The sequence below is a fragment of the Mastacembelus armatus genome, chromosome 17 (assembly GCF_900324485.2).
Source record: "Mastacembelus armatus chromosome 17, fMasArm1.2, whole genome shotgun sequence".
Classification (NCBI taxonomy): Eukaryota; Metazoa; Chordata; class Actinopteri; order Synbranchiformes; family Mastacembelidae; genus Mastacembelus; species Mastacembelus armatus.
In genome coordinates this window covers 18,397,646-18,411,961 of record NC_046649.1, presented here as the reverse complement: position 1 = coordinate 18,411,961, position 14,316 = coordinate 18,397,646, and the positions used below count along the sequence as shown (strand labels likewise).

Genomic DNA, 14,316 nt, shown 5'->3' with positions numbered 1-14,316 from the left:
AGCGCTCCCTGGCCGCAGGAACACCACAGAAAATCTGAGCACCCGTGTCTCTGAGCAGTGTTTGCTGATAAATGCTTAGCAGCAGCAGCATTTAGGGAGACCAGCAGGTTGCTGGTTCAGTTCCCGGGCACTGCACACTGCTGTGCCTTTGAGTGGAGCTATTAACCCTGATTTGCTTTGGCAAACCCTGCTGTCTAACTTGTTAGTGTTGCAGAAAAGGTAGCACCATCAAAGTCACCTTGATAGAACGTATCAAATGTGGTACATCTTAAATGATGTTAATTAGGAGTGTGTGGAGACTACTTGTGTAATAGTATGGTCACTGAGAAATACATAATGACACTTTTTTTTTTTTTTTTTTGTGGTTGTCAAGCCACCAAAGTGTCCCATAACATATGGGATTCTATAACAATTTCTAAGTATAGAAATCTCTAGGAACATTAAGTTACCTTTAGTTGGACAAAGCTCAAAATAGCTATATAGTAGAGGCCAAATAGTGTGTCCTTAAGTCAAAAACACAGTCCAGCACCTTTGTTTTACAGCAGTAGTTTCTGGCAGCTGTTGCTGTCAGTTCATTGTTATCCGGCTGTGTACTAGAGTGCTTGACAGCCAGGACAGCATCGTTTGGTCTGGAAGAGGAGGAAAACATGGTGGCTGCTTGTCTTCCTGAAAGTGTTTTCTTCATGTTGACATGTTCAGCGTGACTCTGTTTTGCGTTATGAAAACTGAACCGAAATTGAACTTACTTGTTGTGCAAACAATACTCCAAGCCATGTTTCATTTGTGCCAGGTTCACACAATAAACACAAAGACACACTGCAATTTGGCACTAGTGCTCATGTTCCAGTTTGGTGTCCAGGATGCCTCTTAAACTTGCCGTCCCCTCCCTGGCAGAAATCTGAGTTTCTTCTCCCTCCTCCTATGTTTTTCCTTTTCTCCTCTCCCTCCAACCCCTTTCCCTTTCACTCGTGGACTCCTTTTGCACTCTTCGTGCCCGAGAAGCCGGCTGAGTAATTACCAGAGGCTTAAATGCAGGTTGGTTAGCCTTGATTGAGTCATCTCAACGGATGGTTTTCTATGAGACAGCACTGAATAACCTGCAAGGACCTCAGCAGACGTCATTAAAGACCACACAGTCAGCCAACACTCCCAGGTCTATGTTAGCCCAACTGGTTCTAGAACAATCCCTCCTTTTCTCACACATTTTTCCATTCATGTACACCAACAAGAAGTGGAAAAAACAACACCGATAACAGGACCAAACATGCCCACTGTTTAGATTAACCTTGTAGTAGGCGTTCCAGCTGGCTCAGAAGAGTTCATGACTCATACTAGACTCATGCAAATCCCTCAACAACACACCTGTAACTGATGATAAATAAAAGGAAAAAACAATTTTCTATCTTGGCACATCCCTGAGTGTTTTTCTCAAGAATTTGCCTAATGTGTTGTGAAATCAGTTCCATATCCACCCTTTCACCTGCATTGGATGCACAGTAAGCCTGCCAGGGGGAAAAGAAAAATCCAGATTTTCCAGGGCCCTCACAACATACCACAACCTCACCTTAGACTTAAATCACAAACCATTGCCAGCTGATTGGATTGCACATTCTGCTGAAATCACTATCACCTCTCCCCCTCTCTTTGTCTCTGTGTTTCTGTCTTCTCTCCTCTTCACCCTCTCTCAGGGTTAGCTGAAACGCTGGGAGGAGAGCTAGGAGAGGTTGCCTGTGCGTGGGCAGTTTAAGCGCCTCTTTTCTTTTCAAGCAGGAGCCCACACAGCGCCCTCATTTCCCTGCTAAATTTAAAACAGAGGCCATGTTAACAGTGTGATGTTATCGACCCCTTTCCAACCATATTTGTATCGAGAAAGTGGTCTAAACCTGAGTGGGCAGCTTAACACCACATAGCCCACTCCATCCATGCACTCACAGCAACCTCTAGGCTCATCTATGCACATCTATACAATTTGGTAGAAAATGGAGCGATTGGGAATGAATCCATTAGCCACTGTGCCTGTGCCTCTATAAATTTTCTGCACAAGTTTTCCTTCATTCAGCACTACTTTTCCAGGTTCATTTTGTTTGACCACTCATGCGTTTTTGTGGTCTGTGTGTGCGAGGAGCACGGCAATGCTTCACTGCCTCTGCAGCCTTCACTGCCTCAGATTGAAGTTGAATGGGAATCGAAAAAAAAGAGAAAAGAAGCACCTCAGCCCGCTTCACTCCATCAATCATGACAGCTCCTTCTCTTCCACATCACTCGTTCCCCCCTCGTTCCAATTTTTATAGCCACACATCTCAGCCCATGTCATCACATTTGCCTTCACCCGCCTGGAAATTATACTGCTCCGTTTCCACAAACGACGCTTATCAGCAATGATGTGTTTTCAGCTTGCGTTGGCATTTGAAATATAAATGGGGGATAATTTATAATTCTCCCATGGATTTAAGAAGAATGCAAAAGTAGTTGTGATAGAAAGGGATTAAGCCCAAGATGAGATAGGAACTCTTGCGAGCCTTAATGTGTTCGCTGCTCTGTTGACATACTGAGAGGAGTCGACGGTAAACAAATTAAGCAATTAGGCACGTTGCAAACTGTTATTCATGGAGTTAAGTAGCAGCTGTTCATAAATGGTACTCTTTAGTGCCCTGCTACGTCAAGGGAGCGTGAGGCAGCAGTTTTTGACGCACCATGTGTCTCAACCAGTCGCAACTGTGAACATACAGAGGCCTAGCTCATGCTTCAGTTATCTGGTGGGGATAAAGACCCATCCACAGGGAGGAGGGCAGAGAAGTTAGATCTTTTGTCTTTTCATATGCCAGCCGTCAGTGGAGGATGATGAACGCAGTTTCTCCAGTGCACAATGAATCAGCAGTGTGTGAGGTTTGCTCTCTTTGTTTGTGAAAGGACGTCTGGAGAAGAGGTAGAGGAGGGAAAGATGGAGGAGCACTAAGGCAGGTGTCCATGGCATAATGTTTTGTATCAGAAAGCATGTGCCTGCTGAAAATGTCATGGTTTAAGGGGATGAATACACTCTAACTTAGATTTTAAAGCATTTGCTCATGTTTTGAGCCACCTCCATAAATTTTTAGGTGATAATTCACGTGACAATGTTTTGATGTTGGACTGACCCATTATGTTTCTGCTGAGTTGTCACCTCTGTATTTTAGCTACTAGAGCTGCCTTTAGCTTCACAGCCTATAACAACATGCTGTGACAGATTTTGTTGTTGCCGTCATATTTTTATTAGAAGCCAAACCACAATAATTTCATTGACCTTTGTTGTGGGTGGCAACAAGTAACTCAGTACATTTAAACCCTGGAAAAAAACAAAACTCTCATGCTGGGAGCTACCAGTAGAGGTCAGTGAAAATGTTTTTGTAACTTGAGTAAACCAACCCTTTCCTTTGCTTCCTGATATAATCCTCTCATGTCCTGGCCTTATCTATTCCCAGTCTTCGCCATCTCTTCTAGTTTTAGCCAATCTGCTAACATCCATTACAATTCTTATGTATCCTAATGATCAAAGAAAAATATCACCTCCACCCTCCATTACTCCAGTCCCCCACCCCTTTTTTGTTTTTCACTTTGTCCCCCTCATCACTGTCTCCTGTGTTATCCCTGCTGCCCCTTGTCAGCCAGGCCACCTGTCAGTGACCTCTGCAGTAACTGAACTCAGAAGCAGAAATGGTTAGTGTTGCTGGTGAACGGCAGCAGTTGTGTTCTGCATCGATGGGGTTTGATGTCACAGAGCTAGGATAGTGGCATTGGTAATAGGATTTCATGCTCGGCACCGATGATGCCCTGCAGCAAAAAATGGGCGCTCTCTTTCCCCAGGAATCACTTAGCCAAGCACAGTGAGCAGGGACAACATTTTGAAATATATTGAAAAATAATGAATTAAAGGACTCCCCTCCGTTTCTGTAAGGAAAGAGGAAATGCTTTAGAGATTCTGCATTTTGTCCACAGAGAGATGTTATCACACTGTATAAGTGTGATTAATAAGGAAGAGAGAGGTTTTTATTGGATTCATAGGCAAATGAGAAACAAGGCAGTGCATCATAAACTAATGAATTTCACAACCATTGCTCAACTCACTTACACAGTTTCTTTTATGCCACTCAACTTGTCTTTATTTTTTTTTTACACCTCTTCCATCACACTCACTCCCTCTGTTTTTCTTCCACTGCATGAGTCTGTTGACACCTACATACATCTGCCTTTGAGCGAAAAAAAGACAAGCGCTTTTTTTCCTTGCCCATTGTTTTGTCTCTGACTCATTTCTCTCCCCGCCCTGTGTCCTGTGTCTTCTCTCCCATTAGTGGAATATTGAGGAATCCACCGAGCATGTGAGTAACCCTTGTGTGCTGCTGGGTTTTCTTGCAGGGCAGGCTCTTCTCTCTGCAGTTTATGGGTGCCGTGTGTGTTTGGCTTATGAATTGTGTGTGTGTGTGTGTATGTGTTTTGTGTAAGTCATGCCTTTAATCCACTCAGTGTGAATACGGGTACTCATGAAAGATCATAACCCCATTATAACCACAGTAAGAAATGTGTGTTCTAATGATGTCTAGTTTATATATATATATATATATATATGTGTGTGTGTGTGTGTGTGCATGTATGTGTGTGTTACTGTTATGTTATTTTAAGAGCTACTACAGCCACAAAGCCTGAGGATTATTTCCACTGATGTTTGCATACAAAACTAATATTTCAACATTTTATTATAAGACAAACTCATAACAGCTGGGCAGTCACTCAGATCTGAGGCACGCAGTGCAGGCAACTTGCAGTGCTTTCCCCACTTCGTTGAGCGAACAGTGTAGTCAAAGGCTGTGTGTCACTGTCCCAATGTGATGCTGACATTAATCAGGCTCTCATAACCTGCTGTCTCCCCTGCTGTTCCAGATGACATGTCTATTTGAGAGGAGGAGCTGTGTGTTTTATCAGCTCCACACATCTCCAAGATTGCCACCAGCCTTTCATGTTCTTTTCATTTGCCTGTATGGCAGCTCACTGTTCCATGGCTGTCACGTAGCCCTTTGTTATGGCTTATTACCTCCTAGACATCATATTGTACCAGCATAAATGCAGGGCCACTTATGGAACCAAGTGAGAAATTCAGTAGAAACCTGCTACAATATCAAACACACTATTCAGCATTCAAACAATGGCAAAGACATTGTTTTTAAAAGAGGCTACAGCTTAAAAACACATCATGCAATTAATTAAGTAATTTTGTGTACTTGGTCATTTTTGACAGCAATTATAGACTGGTTATTTAAACCACTGACCACCCACAAAGTCCCCCCCCCCCCCCCCATCTGTTATAGTGTACATCAACACTAAATGTTGTTTTCTTTATAAATTAGATCATTTTGTTTATTTGATAACACAGTTAGCACACATGGTCAGATTCCTCCAGCTACAACCACACGGCATGAGTCAGGCTCTCCTCCTCTCCCCCTCCTCCTAATGTGTTGATTAACACCTGACAGGTACAGAACTAGACACTGTCCGGAGGAAGACATCTGTTCACAGTAGCAGTGTTTAGGCAACAGCAGGCTGTGTGCCAGCTAACTGCAGTAGATGTCAGCAGCAAAACAAATAGCATGTCTTATTGACCCATGGCAGAGGACAGATTTTTGAAGCAATTTTTTCAGATAATTTTGGGCATTTTCAATACAGAAGAACAAATATAGAAAACATCAAATATTGTGTTTGAGCAAAAAATATCTGAAGCAAATATATTTGTTTTAACAATCCTGCTCATTTTCCCCATGGCATTTTTTACCCTAGTGAGGATAGAGGTCTAGGGAGGCTTGTAAAAAAGAATCCATTTCTATAACTAGTCCACTTGATAATCTCTGTAATGCCCTTTGGTGCTGCTCTAAGCATTTGCTCAGAAGGAAACTTTGAAGCCTTGCTTTTTCTATTTTCTGCTGAGTTTCAAAAGTGTTACTAGACCCGAATCGACCTTGCCAGAATAGGAGAAAAAAAGATCTCTGTGGCTGCCACTGCTGAGACTGTTAAAGCCATTTTGTATGATTAAAGTAATGAGACTTCCTCCATAAAGTTAAAATGGTTTTATGATACAGTAATTTAGCATTTTCTTCCCTGTCTCTCTTAAAGGCTAGTATGGGATCACCAAATGTCCCTAAAAGAGAGGGGCAGTAAAAAGCATTGTCAAACAGAGCTGGCTTATATAGACTGTTAAATGCTCTTCTATGGTTAGGAAATTAAAACGTCGTTAGTTAGAGAAACAGCGTTAGGGCAAAGCCGTATAATATTCCAAAAGTATGACAAGTTCCCAAGGAGTTCTAGCAGGAAGGCTTGTAGGCATCACTGCATTCATCCTTTCAGTGACCCCATTCAGGAACAGGCAACTCCAGCACATGTGCTTAAGCCGCAGGCATTATTCATTTTTGGTATCAAGTGTGTGTTTGTGTCTGCGTGTATCATTGTCTGTGTGCACATGTGTACATTTATGGTGTGCCTGTACATGCATGCATACTGCAGTGTGTGTTTAGTACAGTATATATACATTGGTGAGTATGTTTAATCATTCGTGTGTGTGTGTGTGTGTGTGTCTGTGTGTGTGTGTGTGTGTGTGTGTCTGTTTACATATGAGCTTAGTTCAAGCTCCGAGTGTGTTTAATTCCAGTGTGTGTGGGTGTGTTTTTATTCAGACTGATGCAGTCTGGTGAAGTGAGTGCCAGCACTGCAGCAGGTTACCAATAACAGTGTGGTACCTCAGTTGTTTGCTGTTTTTCTCTCTGTTCCCGACTGTTCAGTTACTGATTTGTCTAACCACCTTAGTGTGTCTGTGTTTTTGTGTAGAAATACCACCAATTTAACTTCATGATTTAAAAAATATTTACTTTCAATATTTGTTTTACATATTTTAACATGCCCCACAGTTAGAAGAGTTCTGTGTTGTGGGCATTCACAGACCACGCTGTAGTGATGATCCAGAGCTCCTCTGGGTATAATCTTTTGCTTATCTATGCAGCAGACATGAACACTGACACACTGGTGACGTTCTGGTTCAGTTGGTTAGTTTGTTGGTTAATGGGTTCAGCGTGTGCCTCACGATTGGGCTCAGGAGTTTTTCTTGACAAAGAAAAGTTTCTGCTCCTTCAAAACTTTTCTCTGTTAAAAGGGTTTGTTTCCTGTTTAAATTAATTTAAATGAATCAAGAAACTACAAGTGTATAACGAAGGGGGTTTAAGCTTGTTATGGTTTCTTTTGGTGCTGTGTGTTTTATCAGGGGCTAGGAGGTTGTGTGAGAGGGGTTTGTGCTTTGTTTTTGTTTTTTGCCACAGGGGCAGACTCGTTCAGGCTCACCGATTCCTTTTACAATCTGACAGTGTAATATTTCCGTTTTGCAGGAGGCCATCATTGGTGGACTGCAGTCTGAAACCACGTACTCTGTCACCGTAGCAGCATACACCACCAAAGGAGACGGAGCTCGTAGCAAAGCTAAAGTCATCACCACAACGGGAGCAGGTCAGAGTCAGCTTTATCGGGGTTATCATGTTAAACACAAGATATGTGTTATCTGTGTACTGTGAATGCTGTGGGATCGTCTTAAGCTTTAAAAATACTAAATTCTATCTTTTTCATTCAAGTCAGATTTATGCTTAAAGCGCTATCTGCGTGACTGGACCTCTTGTTAGTTTCGATAGGGGGCCATATGTGTAGTATGTCAATGCCTCATGTGATGTTTATGTGCTTCATTGAAGCTGCCTGTTTGTTGACAGTTTTATTGGGCAGTTTTATATGAACCTGCATTTCTTCTCAAAGAAAAAGTTTGTGACATACATTTATTTGCTTTCTGATCAATACCACTATCATCTGTGTAGTAATTAGTGTGCTTTATAGTTGCTGGTTAGTGGATTTTGTTATCTTTTGACAGAGCCAGACTTTGCTGTATCACACTGTTTATAATCTTTGTGCTAAGTTAAACTATCCATCTGCTTATTATAGTCTTACATTTCACTGACAGATGTGAGGGCAGTATTGATTTTGCTTATCTACCTCTCAGCAGGAAATTAATCTAAATTTATTTCCCCAAATATTAAGCGGCTAAAGTAACAGTTTCCATATCTCACTCTTCCACAGCAGAAAAAAGGGTATACTTCTTAAAAATGTGATAATTTGTCTCTAACCTTTAAATTAGGGATGTTTAATGTTAGATTGAACCTCACCTTTTCATTTTAGAAAACCTTTATGTTTAGAGCAGTTTTTCTGCAGCTTAATAATTTTCTCTCTACCTCAATCTTTTTTTCAGTGCCAGGCAAACCCACTATGATGATCAGCACCACCATGGGCAACACAGCACTGATCCAGTGGCAGCCACCTAAAGAGATGGTTGGTGAGCTGATGGGTTACCAGCTGCAGTACAAGCGAACTGATGAGGAAACCTACACCTCTCGCGAACTGAGAAAGACTGACGATCATTACACTGTCACTGGACTGCACAAAGGTGCCACCTATGTCTTCCGCCTCAGTGCCCGTAATCGCGCAGGCATTGGGGAGGCGTACATAAAGGAGATCAGCACCCCAGAGGATGTGCCCTCAGGCTTCCCTTTCAACCTGCAAGTAACAGGACTGACCCAGTCTAGCACCCAGCTGACCTGGGAGCCCCCACTCATTGCAGAAAGGAATGGCAAAATCGTATACTACGTTGTGGTATACAGAGATATCAACAGCCAACAGAACAGCACCAACCGCACGGCAGACACGCACATGACTATTCAGGGCCTTAATCCTGACACTACTTATGACATCCGGGTGCAGGCATTCACCAGCAAGGGTGGGGGACCCCTCAGCCCCAGCATTCAGAGCAGAACCATGTCAAATGGTATGATAATTGTTAGGACACATGATGCTCACAACAAATGCTAGCATATACAGTAACATTATATCACCTGCTTATGTTTTGAATACTTAACTGACTCTTTTTTTGTCTTTATCAATGCTATGTCTTTTTCATCTACCACTCAGAACTGCACAGCCTGTTTTTATTGATTTATAGAGTCCAAATCTCATTACACGCTACAGTCACATTACCATTCCTTCGCATCCTCCCTGCCATTACACATAAATCTACACCCAGCATTTACCTCCTCATGCATATTAAAAATCTTAGAAATGTAACATTTCTTATTTATAGCCAGTTTTGCATAATGCCATATACATTTTTTGCTAATCACAGAGATCTCAGCCTGTTGCGTATGTCTCATTATGAACATGGTGTAATTATTGGAACAGGCCTACAGAGATCAAGGCAATTTTTATGTGATGTGTAACCAAGCATGAAAGGGATTGTTGGTGTTCACATCCCATGGCTTGTCAAGTTTGGTGAGAAGGTATCACTACATTGTTTACTGAGGGAGTTACTTTCTGTACAATAGTGTGAAATTGAATTATGCACAGAGATTACATTTGGTGGTGTACCAGATGTCCTACTTGAGATATTAATCAAAGGATTTTCCCACCCTAGATTTTCCCACCCTAAACTTTGGTGTCAAAGCTGTCATGAAAACATCAGTCCTCCTCACATGGGATTTGCCACCAAACTACAAATCCCAAGTGCCTTTTAAGGTGAGTGCCAGCCAGATAGGAACTTCACTCCTGAAAAGAGCTCCCATCCACTTCCTCGAGTACAGATACAAACACTTCGCCTTGAACACAGTTTGTACAGACATAAACTTTACATTAATGATAATTATACTTGGCAGTACTACAAACTGCCACACTTAAGTAATACTTAATAGTATTGCATTGTAAAAGAGATTGAGAGGAGCGAGAGCATTACATTTGTCTGAACTTTGCACTGTACATGCTGCGTATGTTTGATTCCTTAAAAAGTAACTATATTTTCCAATGTGTGGTCACAGATCTTGTACAACCAGCAAAGTGTGGAAGTGCAGGGAAACCTGAAGAGGAAGCTGATCACGCAGCTGCAGCCAGACACAGATTACTCTTTTGTGCTGACAAGCAGGGGCAACATTGCTGGAGGTCTGCAGCAGCAAGTGTCCATACGCACTGCCCCAGACCTGATCAAGACCAAGCCCAGCACGCATCAGGCTCAGGGTGGCAAGATGACTATCAAACTTCCCAAGGTCCAGACCACCACACATGTCAGGTCAGAACTGAGACATGGGTCCAAACACACTTCTTGACCAGAACTTCTTGATTCTTTGCAAAAAACCACTAATAGATGATCGTCATTGTTCGTCATTACATTTTTTTTGTAAAATAGTATAAGCGATCAAGTAGCCTCACTTGTATTTGATTTTTGGCTATAATGTTTGCCTGTGGGTATCAGTGGGATCTATATATTATCAAAAAGTATTATCTATCAAAAGCCCAGAGACATGAACAATGGACATTGTATTGTGCCTTTTGTGGCTCATTTGTGGCTCTGAGACCCTAAATAGCCACGTAGTTGACACTAAAAACATTCAAATTTGGGTGTGAGTTCACTTCTGAAAACTGAACACGCAGCAACTCAAGTGGTACACTTCTTTTTGATCAATACTAAATGGATTTTGAAACTTAAAAACTGCAACTTTAAGTCTCAAGCAACTTTATGACACAGCACCCGATGATAATCGTAACTTTTAACATCAGGGCAAGTTGTATTATCTTCTGACTCAAATTGTTAAGAGCAGAATTGTGCCTGACCCTGACGAGTAAAGCCTTTCCTTCAGATAGACACACACATGCAGACACTGAGTAGGGGGAGTGCATAGGGTTGATTGGTAAAAAGATTACAGGGCTGTCAGGGCTGGCCAAGCTCCAGCGCAGATTGACAGGCAAAGAGCACAGGTGATTGGGGATGGGAGAGTGGAGCAGTGTGTGTGTCGGGGTGAGCAGTCTTGTTATACATGTCTTCTCCCACTCCAAGAGTTGACTGACTGTTGAATCACAAAGTCGAGGCCTGCAGAGAAGGGGAGAGAAGCAGCTGCTTTCACTGTCAGCAGCAGCTGATTCTACAAGTCGCTGAATGCTGCATTGGGGAGAACTTTGAGCTGAGAGAACAGGGACTTGAGGACAACATGAACACGAAAGAGCCAGCACATAAATAAACACAGACCCAGATGTTTGTACATTGTATACTCACAAACATGCACCTTCATTTGTTACCTAACTGCTAGGTCCTAACCATTCTTTAATGTTTTCCTTCTGTTTTTGGTGTTTACAATCAGAGCACTAACAACTAACTACACACACCGTAGTATTTACAAAGCAGGTCCTGGTAACCTAAGGAATCCTATGGGGATCTCTATTAGCTGAAGAGTCCTCTCACTGGGGTAATGTTTGTTTCAGTCTATATGGCAGATGTTCTTAGTGATTAGCCATTAAGTAGAGACTGCAGTGCCAGCCTGCTGGTGTTCGACCTTGGCCAGATCTGCTTGTGTGAAACTCGGGTTTTGAATTCTGCCCAGCAAACCTCACAGTGAAATCTATTTCTTTCTAAATGTTTTGATGTATTATTTAATCTTAGCATGTATGGGTTTCAGTCTGCCTTGACACAGAGCTTTATTTTTCCGGGCAGGTGGTACTATATTGTAGTGGTTCCGGGGTCCCAGTCAACGCGACGGTGGAAGAGTCCAGACGAGATGGACCTGGATGAGGTCAGTGCCAGCTGGTGGCTGATTGGCTAATGTGCCAGGTCAAGGGTCACAGATAGCATGTCTCGATCCAACTGGGTAGGAAGTTACTAGTTGTAGCTAATTAGCTCTTCCCTCCTGGGCTCAGTGAGGAGGGTGGCAGGGCAGAGAAATTTTAAAGTGACTCACTCAAGCAGGTGGGGGGCATTCTGACTGGATGCCAGGTCTGCAGACAGTACCCATCTGCTGTACCCAGTGATTTGATTGTGCAGAGAATAATCTTATATAACTATTGATGTAGATGTTAACAGTAAACTTTATTTATACAGCAGTTTATAAAATACTATTTGCAAATTACTGCTGTATTGCCATATTGTTTTTATAGTCAGGGTATGGCAACTCCAAACAAAGATTTACATAAGGTATTCAAATGAGTATAAAGATTTATGACTGCTTTATTATTCTGTTGAATAAAGGTCTTTTATGTCCATGAGGAAATTTAAGCTAAATGACATGCCCAAAAAATAATAGCATCATATTTAAGTAAACTGTGAAGCTCACTGGTTTGGATTGCTATTGTTCCACCTCCCTGTAGAAATAACAGAAGAGACCAAGAGAGGGAGAGAGTTGGGACTCCCTGAGTCATTAAACACTGAGCAGGCCATTGTCTCCTCCCTTCGACATAATGATTTAATAAAGCTACATCTGGAGCTGCACATGAGACATCATTGACAGAAAACAAAATGCTACTGGAAACACAATGCCGCAATGCTGTATGCTCCTGCTCATTTATTAACCAGGCTGGCAGTCATGCTGAGACTGTGTGCAAGAGCAATCACTAATTGCTCACTTCGTAGCTTGGCTGCATTGTTTGCAAAGTTATATCACTGCAAAGGGTATTTTAGCCATGTGGAATCATTGTCTCTTCTTTGGAGGCAGATCTGGACAGAGCGAATGCAAAGGTTTGTTTACTAGCTGGTGGACATTAGGGCATTCGCTTGCTTTATTGCGCATTAATTAGTAAGAGTTTTTTTTTTTTTTTTTCCATGCACATCCCTCCAAGATACGTTGCCTAAAGTCCCACCAATTGTTGATTTCTATGTGACTAAGTGATGCAATAACATTTATCTCTTTCCAAATGACAAATCTATTTTTCCTACTTTTAGCAGTGGCCAGGTTCTTACACATTGGATGCTTTGTTGCCAAACTTGACCTTAACCTTCACCCTTGATGTTTTTCACACAGTTGCTCAAGTCAAGCGAAGGCCCTGTGCTGAGGCGTCGCCGTCACCTGGATTCTTCTATGCCTTACATTGCTGCCAAGTTGGCTTCACTGCCGCCCACCTTCACCCTGGGTGATGAGAAGAGGTACAACGGTTTCTACAACAAGCCCTTGACTAGTCAGGAGTATCTCTGCTTTGTCCTGGCCGTACTCCGAAATGAAGGGGCAGACAACACCGCTAATTATGTAAGACACACACATACACACTTTCATAAAACTTTTTCCGATTTTATAAACAAACATTCTGTCAATAGCATAACTCATTTTTTATGAGGAATGGCCCCTCTTGAAATTGATATTAAAACTGAGTTTACATGATGTATATTTGTATTTTTCTGACAAACAATTCATCACCCATCCTCAGGCTCTAACCTCGTTTCCAAAATGCCAGTGGCAAGCCAAATTATTGTTGTTTTTACTGCCACTTAGCCTTTAATACAGCCTGTAAAATTCATTGTACCTTGTCCTGATAACTCCCTTATCAGCTGAAAATGACATCAGAGATCCAGCTTTGCCATTTCAACAGTCAGCAGAGCCTGCACAGATCTCTTTACAATGCCTTTACAAGACTCTTGGCTTTCTAAGTGGGGGCCCCATGCACTCGTCAAACAGCACTAACATGGAGGCCCAGCTCTCCATGGGATGGTCTGGAGTAAACTTCACTGCAGGAAGAATGAGAGTCTGCGATTGCTTTGAGCTCCTCCACTACCCGAGACATGCATATTCAGTAGCTGGGCCCTTGGGCGACCACAGAGGGAGAGAGAGCAAGTGCTCCATGTCCAAAACGAAATCACAGACTTTTCACCTATTTCTTTCTTTTCTGTCTCTCTCCTCTCTGTTTTTTTTTTTCACTCGCCCTCTGCTTCTCTGTGTCTCTCTTCCTCTCCCCATCTCTCTCTGTCATGAAGAGAGCAGAGGAGATTGATTAGCGCAGCTGGAGTTAAGAGGGAGACGAGGGCCTGGTCACAGGGCCTAGAAAGTCTGTAAAGCAGGCCTGATTCCCTTGAAATGCTGCTTTAAATGTCCCTAAAGCCTCCCTCCCGCAGTAATCCCCCACTCCTTCGCTCTGGGAAGGGGAGGGAGGTGCAAAGGAGGCTATAGTGGGCAACCATGGTATACTTGACTTCAAAGGAGATGCTTAAACCCCATCACTTCACAACCCTCTCACTGCACCTGCCAGACACACCGTGTTGGATCAGTGGTGCTCAAGATTTGTCTCTTCCTGTGTACCTTCATTTTAGTAACCTGGTTATTGATGGCCTTTTACTAGTAATCCCATTTCTTAAACTTCATGCAGACACCTGGTTTCCACAAACTTGGTTAATAAGGCTACAGTGCTGCACAACCCATTTTAAATCACCTTAAAACTCAAACACTTTTTTTAATAGGGTTCTTGCATTTGTACATG

General features: G+C 42.4%; 1 protein-coding gene across 5 annotated transcripts in view; it reads left to right on the top strand.

Moving 5' to 3' along the window:
• LOC113133878 (receptor-type tyrosine-protein phosphatase F) overlaps nt 1–14,316 on the top strand; it is a 156,794-nt gene that overhangs the window by 107,896 nt on the left and 34,582 nt on the right. For 3 of the 5 annotated variants that reach the window (XM_026312881.2, XM_026312883.1, XM_026312880.1), the window contains exons 13-19: nt 4,326–4,352; nt 7,395–7,512; nt 8,297–8,869; nt 9,512–9,612; nt 9,909–10,156; nt 11,573–11,651; nt 12,873–13,094. In XM_026312881.2, coding sequence (XP_026168666.1) covers nt 4,326–4,352; nt 7,395–7,512; nt 8,297–8,869; nt 9,512–9,612; nt 9,909–10,156; nt 11,573–11,651; nt 12,873–13,094 — 1,368 coding nt within the window. The remainder of the gene's footprint in view (nt 1–4,325; nt 4,353–7,394; nt 7,513–8,296; nt 8,870–9,511; nt 9,613–9,908; nt 10,157–11,572; nt 11,652–12,872; nt 13,095–14,316) is intronic. The other 2 variants (XM_026312884.1, XM_026312882.1) reach the window with 1 other exon arrangement.